The 23,017-nt window shown below is 32.6% G+C and overlaps 1 protein-coding gene across 1 annotated transcript in view; it reads right to left on the bottom strand.

The window, feature by feature from the left end:
- Positions 1-903: 903 nt before the first annotated feature.
- Positions 904-23,017, bottom strand: part of LOC125054470 — a 37,664-nt gene continuing 15,550 nt past the window's right edge. The window contains exons 2-9 of the mRNA XM_047656392.1: positions 6,936-6,995; positions 6,538-6,676; positions 4,968-5,098; positions 4,285-4,394; positions 4,022-4,167; positions 3,424-3,631; positions 2,195-2,311; positions 904-1,735 (exon numbers count right to left, since the gene is read on the bottom strand). Coding sequence (XP_047512348.1) covers positions 1,618-1,735; positions 2,195-2,311; positions 3,424-3,631; positions 4,022-4,167; positions 4,285-4,394; positions 4,968-5,098; positions 6,538-6,676; positions 6,936-6,995 — 1,029 coding nt within the window. The 3' untranslated portion in view covers positions 904-1,617. The remainder of the gene's footprint in view (positions 1,736-2,194; positions 2,312-3,423; positions 3,632-4,021; positions 4,168-4,284; positions 4,395-4,967; positions 5,099-6,537; positions 6,677-6,935; positions 6,996-23,017) is intronic.

The raw sequence follows: 23,017 nt of genomic DNA, 5'->3' as shown, positions 1-23,017 counted from the left end.
ATTTTAGTTAATTAGGTAGTTAACGAAGAAATTATTTCAAAAACTTATGTTCTCTTTTTAAAAATAAACATTAAAATTAAAATAATAGATTAAGTGCTCGTTCAGACACAGCGGGAACCGCGCGATTGTCAGATCGTGCGGTTTGAACCGCAAAAATGGCGACTGTTCAGACAGTGGCGGTTAGTTAGCGATCAGTTTCAAGATGGAAGTCGAAGAGTAACTAACGTGTCAGTGGTTGATACAGAAAATAAAGAAAAGGCAGATTCAGAGAGGATCTTAAGAGGATAGTAACACTATATCCCAATTTAAGAATGTTTGAGCGAAAATTTTTTGACTATTTGAGAATGTCAATAAAATCTTTTGATGAACTCATTGAACTCATCAGGTAAGATATTTCAAGCTCTGAAACACATATGAGGGCAAGCGTGTTACCAGAAGAAAAACTCTCCACTTCATCAATAAATAACTCACGGTGCTCTTGTTATGACGTGTTAATCGCGCGGTGCCCGCAATGCTAATGAACGCTGAGTAAGATCTTCATAGTAATAGAACCGCGCGGGAGTATCGCGATTCTATTTTCTGGCGGTTGGGTTGCGGAAACCGCGCGGTTTGATTAACCGCGCGGGTATGTCTGAACGATTACTTAATAACTCATACAAATAAGACCCGCGCGATTTCCATGCGATTCTGAAATCGCGCGGTTCCCGCCGTGTCTGAACGAGCAATAACTCTAAAAGTGTCAAGGACAACATATTGAATGCCCTGCTGTAGAATTATGTATAAGATATATAATAGGATTTATGTATAATAAATAGGCTCACTATGTAGTTCAAATATGAAAATTTGAATATATTAAATACGTAGGTTTAATATATTCAACGTTTTTGTAGAAATAAAATACTATTTAATATTTAAATCATTTAATTTACAATCATCTTAAAACGTAAATTTTAATAATAACGTTAATTCTGGCAGCAATTTCATGAAAGTATTCATATATATACAACTGTACAAAAATATTTTAATTATTACAGCAAAATGCATTTTATACCTACATATCAATATTATGATATAATGAATTCACCTTAGTTTCTTATCTACTCCATCTACTTAAGATTTTCTATGAAATATATAAATAGTTGAAGTAAAAAGGTTTTACCAAAGAGTTTTGACGAAACTACTTATGGTGACTGTTTATAAAAGTTAGACTTTGCTCTATGGCTCTCTATGGTGACGCCAAACATAGGTCAGATATTGCTCTGTGTAATTTAAGGTTTAGAATTTAGTCCTTGTGGGCCTTAATCTAAGCTCTTATATGTTAAAAATATGTTATATTTCATGCTGGGATTCAGCTCTGTAACTTACCCGAAGTCTAAGTATTTTTGTAGTTTTTTAGTAGTTCCTTATTAATTTCAGCTTATGGCAGATTTTATAAATCGATATTTACGTTAAAAAGGTCACATCAAAGGTTATATTTAGAATATTTACATTATTCGTTGCATTGGAAGACTATTATTGCTATTTAAAGAAGTAATAAACATTTTTTGTATATTGTATAAGTTAAGAGATAAGATAGCAGTTGTTGTGTTGTTATCACCTTTGATGCTCATAATGGATCTAGTAACAAAGGCACTTGTCCCTTGGACAACGGGGTGGGTACACGATACATAAGTCCATGCAGTACACATCAGCCCCGTCTCTCCCTTCCCATTCGCCGATGGATTCGCAAACTTGTCTGTAAACAATTATAAAATATTTGGAATAAAGAACAAATAATACAAGAATGTCCTAGAAAGGGTCCTGAAAAGTCCTGACACATGTCTGTCTTTTAATAGATACAATCATAAAAAAATAAACATGCCATCATTTCGTCTATTTTTTATATTCTCATCATACAGGACTGTGTCTCTCAGGAGATCCGTTGTCCTTTTAATAACTCCTCTCCATTCGTACTTCGCCTAACTCAGCTCTTGCAGTTTACAAAAGTTATTATTATAACGTAAAAGGCATATTCATTTGGAGCTTTTTCATACAAAAATGACCCAAAAATCACTGTCAGGCTCAGAAGCCTGATCACCTACTTCCATATAAAGAACAACGGCAACAGATAGACAAATCTAAATTCAAAATCTTGGGTTGTCGAGCTGATTTTTAAAAAACCAGCTACAATAGAATGTCTAGAAGTACTACTTACGGGCAATGACACAAAGCTTCGGGGCAGTTTGGCGGGTATCGAAGGCAATTGGTTTGACACCAATTCTGCATTCCTGGCAGCATACGGAAACCATCCGAAGGCAGGCACACTTGGTCTCTGAAATTTTGGAACATAGTATTTGTGAATTTAATTGCTCATTGCTTGCGTATGAAACACACTTTGTACCCTTTAGTTTACTATTCTAAATACAAAAATTATAATTAAAAAAATTACATAAGTTAACGTTGTATCTGGCGTTGTATATAAATATTATATGAATAAAATGTAAAAAAATGTTCTATGAAATGGATTATGGAACCGCAGAGTATAGTAGTCATTTATAATTTTATTTGTGATTATATTTTACTCAAAGGAAACGCACAAGCCTTCTGGCAGTGTGAGTGTCCATGGTTGTATGTATAGATAATAAATTATTCAATATTCAATAGTGTTATTATTAGATAAAGATCGAAGACGAAATACACGAAAAATATATCCTAACTTTCCTTCATATCCCAGAAAACTATCTGTACTTAATTATAATGTGGCAACCTTTTCTATTAAAGTTAATTACGTCCTAAAGTAGTTAACAAGAGAGTAAAGATTATATATATATTAATGTTACACACACACAAAGTTAGTCACACTCAAACTACACAAATAAATTATTTACAGTACACAAAACAAAACAACTCCCAATAGTGACCGTAAATACCTAATTATTATAGGTGGACCTAGATCTCCTTCTAGGTCAGAAATATCATTGCTGTAAGAAAAATACATAATGTAGTGCAATGTCATATAATAAATAAATAAAATATTGCTGAAACATGTTACCTAACGTCTTGCAATTTTTCCTTGTACAAATTTTTGTATTGGCTGAAATATTAAGCATAGTAATTAAATATACAATAGCAGTGAATTATAAATACGAGTGCATGACATAAATGTGTAGTGAAAATATTTTTTTTAAATACTGAGACATCATGGAACATTTCGATCTAGTCTAACTTAAGACTAAAAAGTAATTTAAGTCTAACCTTATTTACTAATAACGATATTAGTGAAAATTTTACATGAACAAATTTATCGCTTGTAAGCGAGATTCAAAGTTTAAATAGAACTGCAAATCGTATTTTATTAGTCATTTGTATACAAATACATATGTACATTTCTTAGTATACTTTATTTAGCTGTATTTTAGCACTAATAAAGAACTAAAATCTCACCTGACGACAAGAGGATAGATGTTCTGTGGCATACTGTAATCCCTGTAGTACAATAAGTATGGATTGTCTCGTCGCAGGTCTCCGGCGAATGCTGGTGGTAGACCACCCGTGCTGGTAATAACGCTGATATCAGCACAGTTCCTGAATGTTTCAGAACGACCACATCCTACCGCTTCTGTACCGTTCGGACATATACCCCACATATTCCCTGGAAATATAATAAGAACAATTCGTTTTGTTATCTAAATGACGTAAGGTTATTTATGGCCCGGATGTTCCCGATTGTTTTTTCTTATAGACCACTTTCAATATTTTGCTGGTTCCAGCGGACCTCTTGCAACATGTCTACCATATCCCAGTCAAAAAATTTAAAACTAGATCTATCAATAGCAATTTGCGTTGCGGCTGAGTTTCAACCTCGAATTTTCGTAAAAATTGTGAATCAAAATGTTTGTGTATTGATATGAATATAATAATGAATGTTTTGTGTATTGTGATTTTTTTTGACACGCCGACGTTCGACTCCCGTGGACTTCTAGGGTTCCATCTGGACCATTTTAAGATGTAGATGAACCTAATTATAACCGTAAAAATTTACCTGTATAGTATGTCCATTGAAGCACGCATTGTGTACACGTAATGTAAGCTGGTAACCGAACTCTATATCTGAACACCTCTTTCTTTGCTGTATCCAGAGGAATGAGGAACCTATCTTCGCGTGTGCCTGACACGAACAGAGGATACCTGTAATTGATACAAGTTTGTAACATGCTCCTGTCTTCGGCAAAATTTAAGCTTAAATTAGCACATGATAATAAAACTTTAAAAATTTATTTGGAATTAATTTCATCACTCAAATACCTGTCAAAGCATTCCTGAGTAGCTTCTTGCTTGGGGTTGTTATTGGGGCACAATTTCATAACAAACGTGCCAAGATGATTTGCTGTCAGCTCGATTTCCACTTCAATTTCCTGAAAAACGTCATATTTTTTTTATTTTTATTACACTACCGTTTTCACAGAATTTCGTTGCGTAACCAGCTTCAGTCTGCAATTTTGCCAGCGTGGAATGGAGGTATTTTGGCAAGATATTTTGCGAAATCTTTAAAAAATTTCGTTTTATTTCAGTAAATTTACATAAAATCATAATGAATAGTAAATATACCTTCCTCATATTATCATCACACCAACTATTAAATCTTTCGAGTAACTTTTTACAGTAAATTTTTTGTCTTTGGCAAAACAGGTATCCTGTAATATTTAAATTAAGACTAAAAGAGCATCTCTTGAGTGATCCTAGTTCTCTACATAAACGATAGTCCACCCAAATTCTACTTCCCTAATTCATCCTTGAAGCTCTTCAATGATCCACAACGTGATAAATTGTATCTTTGGTATATAAGTTCTCATGTAAGTGACTATTGTCTGTTATGTCTTTAAACCTAATTTAAATGGCACGGACGCGCTACTATATGGTGACGATAGACATTGAAATATTTCAAGTACATAGAGCAGTTATTTATCTACTAATGTAAAATAATTCACCTGTCCAACGCTATAGTGTCGTGTAATAATCCCCTTGCCATACATCCCGCCAGCCTCGTGCGGTCGCGGCTCTGTGATGTGGTCCGCGTCGCCGCACACGCCGCATCTCCCCTGGTTCTGTTCCCACTGGACTGAACATACGCTACATCAGCCAACAACCACATTGTTAGGTCTATGTTGTACGAGAGGTACAACATAGGACAATTTATACAACTAAATCCGTTTTCAAGAGCAGAGCAGTGTTGACCTGGTGGCTTCAGCGTGCGACTGTCATCCCTGAGGTTGTAGGTTCGATCCCCGGCTGTGCACCAATGGACTTTCTATCTATGTGCGCATTTAACATTCGCTCGAACGGTGAAGGAAAACATCGTGAGGAAACCGGCTTGCCTTAGACCCAAAAAAGTTGAGGGCGTGCGTCAGGCACAGAAGGCTGATCACCAACTTACCTATTATATAAACAAATGATCATGAAACAAATACAGAATTCTGAGGCCCTGACCTAAAAAGGTTGTAATGCCATTGATTTTTAAATCTGTTTTCAATAAGATAATTTGTAGAATAGTAAATAATATCTGGAAAATAACACCTTCAATACTTTGAAGTGTTTGAAATATTTATGATTTAAAATTTTAACATTCCAAAAGCCTTTCAAGTGGCAAAAAATTTAATACCCATTCATTGTATGCAAGATCCTATTGAATTTCATCAAATAAAGTGACGTAAGTATTCTTAGAATGTTTGTCATAAGAAAAACCTGACGAGTTGTGAACGACCGTATAAGTATGTACATAAGATTTAATAGGCAGCAAACAGTTTTAATGATTAGTAACTAAGCGAATGTTCTCGCAAAAACGTTTTGAAATTTGTGTGAAAACACAAAACATTTTTTTTAAGAATATTTCGGTTAATTCGTATTAATTTCATCCATATATCTGTATGATACTTATATAAAGACACAAACAGACGCCGAAAAGTTAAAGATCATTATAATTATAAAGTGATTTATCAGTAGTTGGCCGCTTTACGTATTCACAAATCAGAAGTGATTTGTAAAAACTTAACAAGTTTGCTTTGACCTTGATAAAGAGCAATCACGTAACTTTTCTAAAAACATATTATCTAACATATAGTCTGATTAAAATGTGTATAAGCATTTTTGGCTTAATATTCATCGGCACATCGTGAACAATATATACGCATACCAGAATCAAACACGTTTTTGAAACATACTTAGAAAGTCATATTTAGCGCTACACCGAACATTACCCGAAGATCTTGGGAATTTATTCTCGCTTAGTAACTCATAATTCCAGCATTAAGCGTCATAAAGCGTGCCTTACTTAGCCCTAAGGTCGTACGACGTGAGCCCTGTTTTGCACCAATGTAATTTTCTTTAATAATGGAATGGAAATCAGCGAGAGGAAACTGTGGAGTCGTGAAAACGTGGTGTGGTAGAGAAGACTAATCTACTTATAATAAAAACTAATCAGTGTTTAAAAATCATTAATAATTAATAGTAGTGCCATTGGATTAATATTAAAAACCTTCGTAATAATGTAACAAAACTGACCTGCATATCCTCCGCAGAATAATTCGTTGTCGTTATAGTTGACAGGATTAGGGAAACCGAATCGCCACATGGAATTTCTTGCGGGTGGGTCCATCAGCCTCCCGTGGCCTTCAGCGCCACGATGACCACCGCCCAACATCTGCAATACACGTACATGTATTTAATATTAAAATAAAAAATTGTTAGCCTCAGCCTAGCATGTGGCTTAGATATTGAAGGACGCGTGCCTGGATGTCGTGGGGTCGATTTCAGGTAATTAGGAATTAAAGGCTAATTAAATAACAGTTATTTTATGTTGACTATTCTTTTAATAATTATCCGCATCATAACTGCGCTGACGAATATAGAAGAAGCGATAGACAAAAAATACGGATTGTCAATAGAAAAAATGTACTCACTTGTAATAAAAATATCCATACGGTAAGGAACGACGGATCACTGCGCCTTTTAATAAGCATCTGTAAAGACAGAAACATAATGATACATTTTACAATAATTTGTTCAATATATAAAATAAATCCACGTAAACGTTGATAAATAAAAAACTACTCGGCAGTGACAGTTAAGGAAAAGCGTGAAATATTTAATGTTTCTTTATGAGCATTTAACTTTAATAATGATCGGATCTTCGTAATAATTAAATCACTGTAAGTAGACTGTAAGCGTAAATAATTATAAATTTCACAACTGTTTATTATAAATTATTTATAGCGCTCGAGAATATAAATTATTTATCTTTTGGATTCGTAACGAAACGTCGAAAAGATATAATTAACTTCAGTTGCTGTACTATTAGTCTCAAAACATTGTATATTGTTTATTTCTTTATAGGTATTTTTATCAGTATTTTTTCATAAATTAATAATCAGACGCAAAGCTTCCTTAAAATACCAGATAAAAGAAATATATTTTCACAATAAACTGTAAATTATAGACTTTCCTATACATTTATGGAAGGAAGCTTTTAAAGTTGAAGAACTTTGTTTCTTGTATATAAATCCCGTTGAATCGTTTTTAAAAGTATTAAAGTCAACTTAATCTCGATTAATTCAACCAGTTGCCGCATTTAAGGGAAATTTATGTTCGCTGTTTTAACACCAATTTCTTAACATCTTCTGTTTTAAGTGCATGTGTTGAAAATTAATTTAAACTTCTACCTACATTAAAAAATAAGTACCAGCTTTTGTTGGCTGTTTTGGTAATAGAAATCTCTCTCTCTAGAGTCTCTATTACCAAATGATTGAAATATCTCTTAATTCAAAACTAATTTGCAAAGCACTTTAGGCAAGATTCCGAAAATACTGGCAGCGTTCCCCATTTGAATAGTTAGACTAAATCTTTGTCCGAGGTAGGTGCCAGCTCTTCGGTCTCCTGTGATGTCGACTAACCTTTTTGCTATTTCCTTAAAAGCCTTATAGCGCTAGGACCCCACGGACCAAGGGTCTCGACACCGAATGGAACAAAATCATATTCAGAGCCTAGACCCCTGCATTTGCATGCTTTAGCTTTTTCAGCCGCTTCACAAGCCGTTGTTGGCTCCATCTAGATGGGAAGGGGCCAGCGTTTCCGGTTGCATCCCATACCAGCACCCGGCCCATTTTCCATGGAGTCAAACTCATACCGTCCCGTCTCTTGCCATCGTCTCATGCAATACCAGTCGGGTCAAGTAAACTTGGCATGTTGACGGTAGCAAGGGACCGGCGTATGATATCGTGGGGAATGTCTCGAGAAGCGGCCAGCACTTTTTTGCAAATTAAAACTAACTATTAGTACCTTTAAATTGTAAATTTTTAAGATATCTCCAGTACCAGTTGCCAAACGTGCAAAAGCTCACCAGCAGCTCTAACAAAATAAAAGAGACTTTTAATTTCAAACATTTTACTTTTAATAATGACGTTATTCTTTTAATATATGTATGTATTTCTTGGTATAAATGTACTGTCTTTAAATCAATTCTGTAATTGTCCTTAACTATTTCTATAATGAAGTCACGATCATGGTTAGAGCTTTGACCTCCAATTAAGTAATCGATCGCAGGTCAGTCAATGACCCGTAATAAGCCTATGACGAATGTTAACATAGTCTTAAAACTATGTTTATTAAATAAATAAATAATTCATGTTTGCCTGAAGTATATTTATTTCTAGCATACGAGACGAGATGTATTTCAATCTTTAATTGTCAATATTTCTTTCAAAATGATTTTACAAAGTTATTACATTATACATATCTTATTTAAAATAAGTTAAAGTTTAATTTGTAACTTAAAGATTATTACATAATGCTATAAAATAAATACAAAATATATTTATTTTGTGTCCTTTTTGTAATCCTTTCCCGTTTAAAATATAATTACAAAAAATAATGTAAAGAACAAAGAAAGGTGTCTTTGACCTGTTACAGAACTTGAAACACAATTGACTTTTGCTACTCTTCTATAAAATAACCATAATTACGAATTTATATAGCTGAGTCAGCTGACGGGTCAAGTTAGAATTTCTTAACCTGTAAAGGGTGAATGACCTTAAACGGTTCCCGAAACAATTTTTTTATAAAATGTTACATGCTTAAAAATACAGTATTTTGTTATATTAACCCAATTCCTATTTAACGCAGCTATTTTAAATATTATTTTTTATCTTGTAGGACATGAATTTTACACATTAAAATCACTAAATGTTTTTTTAAATTCAGACTTGAATAATTTGCGTGTTTCCATATTTGCAACATTATTTAATTAGCATGTTTGGTTTATTTGTTTCCTTTGAATAAATCGATGAAGCCGCTTCTATATTTACTCATAATTCAGTAAACAACTAGTTTTAAAGGAAGCTGTTTTTTTAATTGTATTCTAAATGTCCTTTGAGAATGAAGTTCAATTTACTGAGTGGATGCCAATAAATTTGACGTAAGTGTGTATTTACGTCTGTGGTTGATAATGAAGAGTTTAATAATGTAATAAGATACCTTTAATACGTAAGCAGCAAAATTTTTAAACGAAAACACTTAAAATCTGTCAAAATTTTATACGTAAAGAATGAAAAGTCGACAACAACATAAAAACAACTTTACGTACTCACTTATCTGTTTAAATTAATAATAACAGCTGATTAATAATTAATGATTTTGGTCTTTTGTTCTGACAGAGTAAGAAATTGTAAGGTTATATGATCATGAAACTCGAATACTTACATTACTATTATATTTACATACATGTATTGTTACATTTTTAAAATATATTGCTATATGGGGTGGGGTTATTGTTAATAGTGGACCAGATCTGCGTTATTAACACGTGATTATACTATAGTATAAGCGTTTTTTAAGCTATTGCAATTTTCATAGATTTTATCGAATTTCTTGATTCCGTAATGAAAATAAACACCACGATGACGTAATAAAGTGCGGCCAATACGCGTTAGAGCGGGACAGAACGCATACTGCATCTCACATCGGTCTGGCGTGATCGGTGACGTAGCGCAGGTGCGTTAGAGTGGGACAGAACGCTTACTGCGTATTCACATCTCTCTGACGAGATCGGAATTGCATAAGTTGATAAAAAATGCTATGCAATAGCTTTACCGCGGCAGTCCCTGAGTGCCACACGTTTTTACTTTGAGTCTTTCCTCCAACTTGGATTTTGTTCCCTTTGGAGTAGAGACTCTTAGGCCGTGGGGTTCAAGGGCACAGAAGCTAATAGAAGATTTAAGTTGGCGCCTGGCAGATAGTACCGGTGACCCCAGAGCAAAATACAAAAGATAATATGCAAAACTTATACACCCACTAATTAATGGTCATTCCGAATTACTTGTCCGCGGCTGATCCTAATCTGCATCAATTTATCAAAAGTTAATAGCTGTATCTTCACATTACTGGTACACTTTAAATACCATACCATCCATATTTGGGCAAAAGACCTTATAAAATAACGATAACTTACACTGATAGAGTAACGTACCATTTAATGACAATTTTATGGGCTACTGAGAATTAATGATAAATGAATATACACTGTGAGACTCATAAATAATTTTTTGTATTATTTACTGGTTTTCACTTGCATTTGGACAGGTCATATATAATTTTAATTCACAAATACGTTTAAAAAGAAAGGAATGTAACTCAAAAATCCCAAACGAATATACATAAATCATTCACAAACCAAAGCTGTATAAATAAATATATCAAAGTTTTAAAATTAATTATAATTATAGGACAAATTAATAGCAATAATCAATATTTATATTTTTTCCGTAAACGACTATGTTATTCTTTTTAATTTCAGGCATACTAGTATATTTACAAACAATGACGTAATAACTGGTCTGTGGCAAAACTGTTTCCAACAGGAATTAAGCTCCAGCATCCCCATACCACGTGATTTTGTAACATAAAACGCGTAATTTTATTTTTCTCTGGAATTATTTCATGGAATTCGGTAGCATAGAAGAGACAATGACCTGCGTGTCAGATAACACAATGATCGCTTAATGTTTTATAAGTATAACATTCAAGTATACAGTATTTACAATATTCTTAATCTACAAAGTAATAATAAAAATAATAAAAAGAAAAATAAAACAAATTTATAAAGTTTGGTCCCTGTAGCAGTGTACCTTTGACGCTGGCAGCATTTCCTCGCTGTATTGCGATACTTATTCGTTGAGCCAGTTAAGAACCAGCTCTGGGGTCACCGGTACTATGTACCAGATGCCAACTTAAATCTTTAATAAGCGCCTGTGCACTTGAACCCAACGGCCCAAGAGTATCTACTCCAAAGGGAACAAAATTAAAGTTGGTTGGTTATAACTTATAAGTAGTACATTCAGCAATATAAAATATGTTACGAATGAGAGAGTTGTATAAGTTATATACATTACTGTAAGAATAGAATTAATTATTATTTTTCGTTGATACAGCATTATAAAGAACTGGGATTGATTGTTAGGACCAGTGTTGAGGTCTTCATTCTTAAGGTCGTACGTTCTAATCACGGTTCTAATTTTCTTTCAATTCGGTTTTTGCCTCAAAAAAAAAAGTTTTTAAAGCTTTATGTAGAGGAAGCATGAGGAAAGATGACATGAAAATCTTTGATTCGACGCAATGATAATTTTAACTTTGACTGTTAATAAAAAGCTATTATTAATTAACACCTATGTAAAAAGTCTAGCGTAATTTTATAAACGCAATTCAATTTAAATATTTAATATGTAAAAATACATTTGCATATGAATGAAACATCAATCAGCCGACACTTAATTGAATTGCAATTTTCCATATTCAATATAAATTTATTTTCATACTAATTATCTCCTGGCTACTGTTCTTTAAAACCAGACACGTTTTTATGCTCATTGAAAGTAGACATTAATTATATTTAGCCGACATTCCGATCTACTTTTTTTATTGGGAATGTTATTTTTAAATCCGTACTGTTTTGATAAACATGTAGCTCCTAATTAACTTTAACTATAAAATCGCTATCGCTAGAGACGATGACAAGGGGCCGGAATGGATGTGTAAGCTTGGGCGGCCGCAGAGCAGGTGGAAAATAATAAACGGCTCAAATATAAGAGTCTTTTCCCCAACTTTGATTTAGTTCCCTTTGGAGTTCTCTTGGGCCTTGAGGAACAAGTGCACAGGAGCTTATTAAAGAATTAAGTTGGCGCCTGGTAGATAGTACCGGTGCGTAAAGTCTGCAATACGACTATGATAAAAAGAATAAAATGAAATAAAAATAATTTAGTTTATATAAGTTCAAGTAATTAAATAAAAGGTTATCTGGACAGATTCCGAGACAGATTCCGGGTTCCGGGACAGAGTTACAAAACAATAAAACACTAGACTGTTAATGGATATTAATCACAGTTTAAGTTAAAATAATATTATTTTTAGCCATAATATTTGCTAAATTGTATCACTTTGAAGGCACAAAGATCATCTTTGTTTATGACGTCGATGATTGGCGTATTTGCTTCAATGAACTTTATAGCATCGTCCAATTCAGAAAACAAATAGACATGTGCATTGTGCACGGAATGGCAGACGATAAGATCCTCAATGAACCTGGTGACAAGAGAACACCTGGTAGAGGTTGCGTTGGTGGATCTTGAAATAATAGGTATTCGAAGTTTCACCCAAGGAGTCCTTGATAGATTGCAATGGCAAAAAATGCTTTTCGAGCAGTACAGCCATTGATGGTTCGTTATAGAAAAAAAAAGTTTTTATAAGTGAGATCATTTTCGGGTTGTTGAGACGTTTGAACATCAACTAAGTTTAGTAGGTACCTCTTTTGATTCGAACGATTACTTCTATACACATTATTATTGTTTACTTAAATATAAGCATTTAGTAATAACAAAGTACGGTTTCCTTATTTTCGATATTTTCTTGGTGTTTATATGGTATATATGTGTACATATGTGTACGTTCATAATATAAAGCTGATTATAAATGCGAAAAATAAAAGATCTTTCGATAAAGGTCGAGGAAGGACTGCCAACTCGTAAAGTATCACAGCTATCGTCCAACTAAGATAGGTATTCGAATCCTTTTATCATGAACGTACCTGATCAATGTAAAAAAATACTGGTTGCAATTAATCTTATTTTAAGCATAATAATTATTGTAAACGTTTTTTGACAAACTTGTGGTAATGCATTATTAGGTACTTAAGGAACTTTACTTTTAAAAGGCAACGCATTCGAATCCTCCAGTCATTGGAGGTCCATGGTCCCATGGTCTACGATTTGACCAGCCTCGTTACTCTTGCAGCTCCATATTGGCTTGACTTCTCCTAATAAACCCAGACTTCATCTAACGACGAGTATATAAGACTTAAAATAGTATAGTAATATACGTAAGCATTAATCTTTAATAATAATAATAAATCATTTATTAGCAAGAAAGTGGTACATTTATATCGATCAATTATAAAAAAAACCGCACAATCAGCTACACAAAAATAGGCATGCAAATGTCACATTAATTTTCATTAAGTCATATAATAAGAACATCTTTCGTAATAATAAGTCGAGCTATTTGAAGTAGTACCAACAAATAAGAAACATTTAATTTATATATTATACACACTACAATGAGTGATGGGATATTACAGTTTACAACAATTGCGCTAATGACGAAAGTTATTAGAATAAAAATAATTACAGTGGGATGGGTGCCTCAATACTTGACTTGGTCTCAGCACGGGGTACTCATGATTTAGCTACTGTATACCGTGCAGGTTTATTACTGTTTGGTCACGCTCCGCGATGACAGATTTAATAATTATTACGGGAGTCATAATTAACACTGAGGTTAAGGTTCAGAAACGTAACTTACGGACTATTTTAATTGCAGTAATAATTCGTAAGTTTCTTTTATACATATACATAAAACGTGTAATTCCTCTAACGATTATGTTTTCGTGCTCCACTAATATTTCAAGGGCCTTTTAAATTTGATGTTGTAATTGTTTTGTTATGTATTATATTTAATTATGTTACATTTTCGTGCCTATTATTGTTTTCTTTTTATTTTTAGTTGTGTTACTCATAATTTTATTTACAGATACTTATCTGTGAAACAATTTAAGGACACTTCTATAATTATTATAACTTGTATATATTTTATTACATATCTTGTATTTGTAATGTTTCCTTATTGATAAAAAATAAATAAAAATATGTAATTATATAAAGACAACTTCATGTTCGGTTAAGACACGCGTTCATAGTACCAACAATAATATATATATATATATTATTTATTTATTTATTTTTAAAGAATAAGGCGCCGCTGACCCTATGTGGAATGCATCTAGGAAGTAGATCATGATCTAGTACAGCAAGTGATATAATTAGCTGTGTTTGTGCGCAGGCGCATGTCCTTGGCATTCGGACGGCATTGCAAATGGGGGCTCGTCACATTGAAAATGTTATGAAACCAGTGTTTAAAACATTTTATTTAACTATAACTTAGGACTAATTACACATCTTTAAACTAACAATACACTCCAAGGAACGCGAGCCGAATTAGGCGTAACGTTTTGTTTCAAAACTGAAACACTAAAAACATTTTTTTTTTCTTTTATGAATAAAAAAAAATGACATCTTACATTCATGTCAACACTTATTATAAATGCTAACTATAAAATAAGTTATATCAACATCATTTGATGTGCCTGTACTGCCCTGCGATTCTGTAACTCACTTCACGAACTCACACAGCGGTTTTCGCATCGGCGGTCGCTCTCAAATCAGTCGTGAAGCAGTCATTTTATGATTTGGCATTCTGATAAACAATAAACTACAAGCTCCCACCTTTCAGAATGCCAAATCATAAAATGACTGCTTCACGACTGATTTGAGAGCGACCGCCGATGCGAAAACCGCTGTGTGAGTTCGTGAAGTGAGTTACAGAATCGCAGGGCAGTTCTTAAATCTAATCAAAATTAAATCAAGTACTTTATTAAAAACAATATCGCTATTTAGATCGTTCCGTCGCTATGATGGCCATATTTTGTGAAGTTTTACTTTTAACTCCACGTTACTTCTCGTTAAAGTTAAGTTAAATTATTTATACTTACTACCGTTAAGTATTTTATAAAATATTGTATCAGTCGCTTAAATCTTTTTATCAAATTTCTTATAGAACATTATAACAGTAGACTGTTAAATTCTGGTAAAATAGATTTTTACCAGAATTTTAGTTTCCAATGGATGCCTATATTATGATGGATATATTAATAAGCGAAGTGATGTATTCAAAACGCGTATCAATAAACCCGCACAGTAATCCCGTTACAATGATAGCTAATTTTGAATATTTAATGTCGTTAGCTAAGCAATAAAATTAGTTTGGCCTAGCTAATGGCTAATTTATTCGAAATATTTTGATATATCACTAATTTTGATCAATAAAATTTGACATAGCGTGATTCCTCATGATATATAATAACCAAAAAAGAATTTAAATGTATATGTTGAACTGAATAACTTTTTAACGAATATTAACGGGAGTTTAAATTATTTAAATAACTGGACGCTTCAAGTGCTTTTGAATTCGTGCTCAGTAAGAGAATGTCATATAGCAGTGCTTCGTAGCTAGCTCGGTACTTGTTCATAGAATTTCTCTAATTCATTAGAAGGGAAGAAAAAAGAGAATTAGAAGGGAAGATGAAATAAAAGAGATAGCGGGAAAATAGTAGCGAAGATGAGAGACAATTGGAATAATTTGGAGGAGGTCTTCACTCCGTCTGAGGTCTTCTAGTAATATTAAATATAATAACATAAACTTAACGTCATCCTTATTATATATAGTATTCAAATATAGGCTATATTTTGTTATTTATTTTTAAGAGAGTGTCACATAGTTGACAGATTATGTGATATTATGATTTGAGTTTATTGAAATGTTGCCAGCTGTTTCCGGAAAGTTGGTTCATGTAATATTCCGCTGAATCATCTCTTATACTTTACTATTAAAGTATAGAAGCTTTTGAATTAAGTATAAAATAGTAAGCAACTCAATGTTTCAATGCGGGTTACGCAAAAGGGACTTCAAACGAACAGTACCTTCACATTTCAACACGTATCAGAAATATTTAAAAACGACTAAATAAAGTAATAATAAATGCTACAGCAAATGTTAACTGGATCAACATAGCAATGTAAACACTGAAAACTGGTTATAAGGGTCCATTACCCGTATGCATAGTAAATGTAACATTACTACCATTCACCCTCATATTTATTTTGATAAATTTATAAGGATTTAGCAGTCACTTTCTTATATGTTTTTACTATTAAATAACATATACAAAGGACATTGTTTCCGGATTTTAGAGTACGTCTTTGGATATAATATTTTGCTTGTATACATATTCAACTCGACTCGTATCAAAATTGAAGCTTCAAATTACGTCTGAAAGGATATATTCACCTCAAAACTTGCCAAGTTGATTAGAGTTACGAAGACTTCAAATGATTCGTGTAATTTGATAACACATGGGTTGTCGTGCGTTTTGAAATGGCTGAACTGGCCGCGTTTATTAAGTGAGTATCAAGGCCATTATTAATCTTGGTACTAATCGCCACCATTAATTCGAATAAGATAGGAATTATTTATGTTTCTTTAAATATTTGAAATATATTAATTAATTTAGAAGTAAGGTTTTTGAGTTCTTTACTTGAGAGCCGTCTCGCTGGACAGCGAAAACATAGGTACAGATTTTTCAGAAACGTTTTAATATTTTATTTCTGACTTTTTTGAAAATTTTATTGTTGTTACAACTAAAACCAACAGACATAAATAATACTACTTAGAAAATTAACATAAAAGCGCAGTTTCAACAAATGGTAGCATTGTCAAAATAGCAACCAATTATTTTATTGCTAGTAAAATAAATTATTTGCATTTTGTTATAGTGATAATAAACCTCTTAAAGGTCGAATAAGCAAAATGCACATAAATTGGTGTATATCAGTTATTTCCATTGTTTTATTATATTTACAAAGTAGTTAATAGCAGATAATAAAATGGCTTGTTTTTGTGCTTTCATGTTTATAATATAATTGCATAATTGTATGTCATTAAAAATGTTTACCCGGGGGATACAGTACAATCTTAAAAAAACAGCACTGTTTACAATCATATGAGACACAAAAATTGGTAGGTACATGATAATTGCAATAACATGTGATTTCTGTGTGTGGTATTTCTTTAATTTTATTACTGTAGGATATTTTTGCATATTCGACCAATTTATGTTTCGTTCATTTCGTTAACTGACAATTAATACATCAATGACTAAGCATTGATCTCCAAAGACAAATCTAACCTTTTATTTCTATTACATTTGAGTATGTCAAGGCCAGATAAAAATCTATAGATCTTTTGATAATTAGATCGTAAAAATCCAAAATCTATGCCAAATCATTTAACGACCGAATATTATATTTCTCGCACCTGTAAACTGTGACCGTACATTAATTATATGTGATTAAACATAAAAAAAACATATTTAATTATCAATAGCCTTAAATATTTATAGTGACCGAAGACTAACTATTTTATAACAAACTATCGAATATCCATGATTGCAAAATCTGGTTGTGCATCGATGGTATTTTCTAAGCGTGGTTCAGAAATTTCACCGGCTTGCCTATAGTCCCAACCAATCAATAAGTGTTTCAGCAAGGCAAACAAGGGTGGTTAATCCTTAGTGATCTATGTAACCGACGATGTATGAAACTTTCAGAATTTCTTGAAATTAGCTTTATTTATGAAATTATATGTATTGTAAATTTAAACAAATAACGGGAATAACATTAAAAAGCCAAATAGAGAATTAGTGGAAAATATAAAGTTATATTACCTCTTAAAGTACAATCAACATTTCTGACAAATTCAGAATTCATGGTCTGGGTCCATAAAAAGTAGACCAATTAATGAAAAAATATGTATAACACTTAACAAAAACATCATGTTTCTCAATATTTCTTGACTATCAAAGGTCATATCATTAATTAAACTTAAGATAGGCAATTTCAATTAGTTTAATGACTCAAATTGATTGACACCAGTTCACGTTACGATACCTCGGGTATATTATATTGTCAAAATGATTCGTATGATTATTGCCGACAATGAACACTTTCAGATAAAAAGGAAAAAGACAGGTGCCTTGATAAAGTGCCCCTTTAAATTTTTTGGACACATATAATTAAAGATAAGTTGAATTCTTTTAGCTGCTGTAATTATAAACACCACAACGACAACTTTTACTTATAAGAATTCCTTTTTTGACTGGCATAGGGTGTAAGGAACACTTCAAAAAAGATATTTAAGGTAATGGCGTTGGGTCAAATTTTGTTACTCTACCTAGGTCACGATTGGCTAGTCTATTGTATGTATGGTTTTTTTAATGACGGGGCACGTTATATACCTCCGGAAAACTCTGCTGATATACCCGTTCTATCTCCATCCTGATATTTTTATTTATGCAGTTACCTTAAACGATTGCAGTAAAGCTTATATTTTTAGGTGGATTCCAATTGCACGAATTTTAATTCTAGGACATGTCACATGACAGTGAATCAAATACTAGATACCTACTACTAATACTATTATTATTATTATAGTGTTATTTTTTTTAATTTCACGTTCATCTGGCTAAGTCATTAAAATCTATTCGATGTGCCCATTAAAAACAAAATACAGTTATTGGCCACCTCATAGGTAAAATTAATTTGTATGCCTTTACTAAAGTAAATAATAGATCTAAAACATCTTCATGAGAATATATTATAACAACACTTCAGAGTTCAAAGCCCACATTTATTTTGCGGAAGATAAACTTGTGTAAATAGGTTTTTTTACAGAGACAGATGAGAGAACAATAAATTATTCCTTGTTGTACAAAGGAGCACTATTATAATCATTTAAATTGCTCGTGGTTCTTGTTTCTGTAACGTTCACAATATTCAAAGCGAATATTTTTGTATATTAAACTTTTATTGATTTAATCTATATATATAAAAGAAAGTCGTGTTTGTTACAACACTTATAACTCGAGAACGGCTGGACCGATTGCCATGGTTTTTGATTTGTTGGATTTGTTTCCGTCCCGAATAGCAGAATAAGCAATAAAATATCGGATAAGTTAACGAATAACAATAAATAAATTAATTAATTTTACGAATGCAAAAACCATATGGTGCCATCTGTTGACAAAACTACGCATCATTTTACGTCGAATTCGTGTCAGTTCAAGAAATTCCGATCTTCGAGGTGAATGAGCAGATGCATAACCATGCTTTGATCCTGATCAAAAGATGTTGGATATCAGAAAGTGCTTAACATGCAGTATCGCCATATTGACGCTAGAGAGAAGATGCCTAATGTGTAAAACTGCCATTCTTCTTTCGCAATGGCAAGCAATAAAACATTTCTGTATTTGCAAAAAAGTTGTATTAATGTAATACTTAACATTAATGAAATCCTAAAATAAGTTAAATTAAAGTAACAACGATATTATAAGGTTGTAGGGCGGAACGAAGTTAGCCAGGTCTGCTAGTTATTCATAAAACACACACACTATCCTTAGAGGCAATGTGAAATAAATTACTTAAAAAAAATATTAATAACGATATCAGTTACGCAGGAAATATTATGTAATATGTTATAACCGGCTTTGTAATTAAAATCTTAATCAAACGTTAATTCCCTAACCACCAAATTGGACGTTATGTCATTACAATGCACAGAACTTGCCATGACTGTTACAGCATACACTCTACTATATTGGTAAATATTTGGTAATTTATAACAATATAGGTGACATTACGATTCAAAGTAAAGCTCCTAAAGCTAAAATTCAATATAAACTAATATACTGATATCAAAAGTAGATTCCAACGCTAAATAACACATAAATTTCTAATAGTTTTTATATATATTGTATTGTTGACGCTTTAAATTGTAGTAACCTTTATGCAACCATATTTCATTTTTCATGGACAGTCAAATGTCAGATACATCGATTAACGGCCAAAACCAATATGCAATCTCAATCCAATTTTAGCTGTCATAGACTGACAATTCAATCCATTTCTAAAGAAAAGCATGCCAATATTCAATACATGGACTGAGATACCAATCTAATTATTCAACCAATCGTTCAGAGGGCGGATAAGAGATTGAAGATTGCCCTCTGTATGAAAATGAATGTTTACTCATGCCAACAACCTATCTGTCCATTTTGACAGTGCTTCGATTGGCCAAATCAATCTCGGATTGCTATCGGTGAAACTCGTATGATTTGGGTTTGGGATTGCGACCTAACTTAATATTCATTGGGAAAATTTATTCATCTTCGTCATCTTCCAGTTCTAGTGATAGTGATTTGGAAGTTTAAATGCAATTATCCGATTGGGATAGTAATTCTGAAGCTGGAAGAAGACAACGTACTTCTGTGCGAAGACATAAGAAGACAAGAATTTATTATATCCAGGGCCTGAATGACGCCGAATTCACATTTAACAAAAGAAGCTTTGGAGACACTTTTACACAAAGTGATGTCTATCATATATGACTTCTTGCAGGTTTCATCTTTTCATCAACTTTTGTAAAAAAAATTTAAATATTAGCTACAACCAAAAATATTTGTTACTATAGATACTACCTACTAACTCCACTTCAAAACCTCAAGACTCCAGCAGAACATCTTTATAACGAATCTCAAATACGAAGCAGAAATGTGGTGGAAAGGACATAATATGGTGTTTGGAAAAAATCGGTTTGTCAAAAAAGGTTTTGCTTCAAGTATCTCGTGTACAAGCCGTGATAGTGGCATGTGCAGTGTTGCACAATATTGCTATTGATATGCGAGATGAACATTTTGAACTACTGCAACAAGTAGATGAACAAGCTGATGATATTGATCAAAGCGCAATTGACAACGTGGGAAATGCAAGTGTACGAAGTAATCTTATAAGTGATTATTTTGCTTTATTACTATAATATTTTATAAATTACAACATTTTTGAGATAAATTAAATAAAAATTTAATGCTTTTATTTAAATAAAAATACATGTTTATTATCTTCATCATCATTGTTCAACTCGTCTATATACTGTAAAGAATAACCTTTTGCAGTTCATATGAATGCGAAATTCATATGAAGTTCATATGAAATTTTTAATACAATACATCCTCGCTCCAGGCACAAAATCTAATATTTTCCTAATTTATTTAACAATATATTTTTTTCTATGGCCCATAATTCTCTTTTATGCTCTCTTTCTTCCTCTTCAAATGCTCATTGCTTTCTCTTATTTAGAAGCTCTTCCTTTCAAATGACTTTCATTTCCTTCGACAGACAACAATATCATGTCTTTGACTTTTTCCTCGATAGTAGTAGCAGCACTAGGGCCACCTCCTGTACGATATGTTTCAGCATGTTTCAAGGCAGACTTTTTTCTTGTATCCCTCTTTAAGCTTTAGCACTGCGAAAGTTTACCCCACTTGTGCTATTAAACAGCGCCTCCAGCGTCTTCCAGCACTGCTCTTTCTCCTGCCAGGTGACTGAGTCACTCTTTTTATTTTCTAATATATTTTTATGGTCAGCAACAAGCGAAGTTAGAAGGTCAACTTCTTCCCGGCTGAAATTGACGCTTCTTTCACGTTTTTGCGTAGACATTTTTTTAAGTTAAAAAACCAACCTCGAATCACAAAAACAAGATACACAAACTACTCAGAGAAAATTTATATTTGTAATAATATGTACTAAAATACTCAATAACCTAACAAACAAAAATACCATATGAAAATGACAGCCCGTTTCGTTACAAGTAATATTAAATGACCAACAAAAAGGTTAAGGTCCTATGTTTTTCTATAGAATTTTGTAACTTTATTTGTTCGTAACAAAAAAACAAACAAAACGTTGCATAGCTATTTGCTACTTTATCCATACATTGTGAAACAGACCCTATTAGTCTTACTTATTTTATTTCGTTCCAAAAACAGCAAACTTTTGGTATGCTTGAACACAACATATTGCATTGAACGAAATGCGGTCGAGAGGCAAGGATCACGCAAAAGATCGCTGTCAATCTTTTGTCAAATAAACAATCGGATAGCAGAAATGTTTATTGGCATGCAGATTGGAGATCGGTCTTTAGATATGAATCAGTCCAAGATTGGTTATAATCATAGATTGAGGATACATTATTAATTTTGGCCGATAAAGTATCGATTATAATTTTGGCTAACGATTGAAATAGTTGTTTGGTGGGTAGTACTTCATATATCTTTTAAAACTTAAATAATTTCAAAAGGAAGATCAGTGAAATGGATCAGTGTTTTAAAGTCATTCCTTGAGTGATGCGATTGGCCCTCTTTAATACAAATTTTAATAATCAACAGTTTGTTGCGGTACCAAACTAACATTCCTTTTAAATAAATTACAATCCTTAAATCGGTTTATCTGGTATACTGACAGCCTCACAGAGATAACTTTTTCAAAGTTTTGCAATGACCATCATTTATATCTCTCTTTTAGATCACATATTTAAAGTAGACACTTTTTTGTTACAATTATGTTAGTTAGCAATAGTTAATAAAGGCATGTTGTGTTTGCCTGTTAAAGGATGTACAATCAGTTTTTATTGTTATTTTTGTGTGCTCCTAGATAAGCTTTAATTGTAACGTCAATTATTAAAAGGCCGGCAACGCACTCACGAGCCATCTGGCATTGAGAGTGTCCATGGGCGGTGTCACTTAACATCAGGTGAGCCTCCTGCCCGTTTGCCTTCTGTTCTATAAAAAAAAACAGATTCCTTTTGTGTCTCTCCAATTAATGAAGGTCGTCTCAATAATTCTCCGAAATTCACCTTTGCAAATTCAGTACACAGAGGATAGAGTATGTAGATACTGAAGGTTTATTTCTTCAAAAATAAATGTTGAGAAATATTA

This window comes from Pieris napi, chromosome 12 (genome assembly GCF_905475465.1).
Source record: "Pieris napi chromosome 12, ilPieNapi1.2, whole genome shotgun sequence".
In the NCBI taxonomy this organism is placed as follows: Eukaryota; Metazoa; Arthropoda; class Insecta; order Lepidoptera; family Pieridae; genus Pieris; species Pieris napi.
Note: the sequence above shows the minus strand (reverse complement) of the source record. Positions and strands in the feature narration are given on the sequence as shown.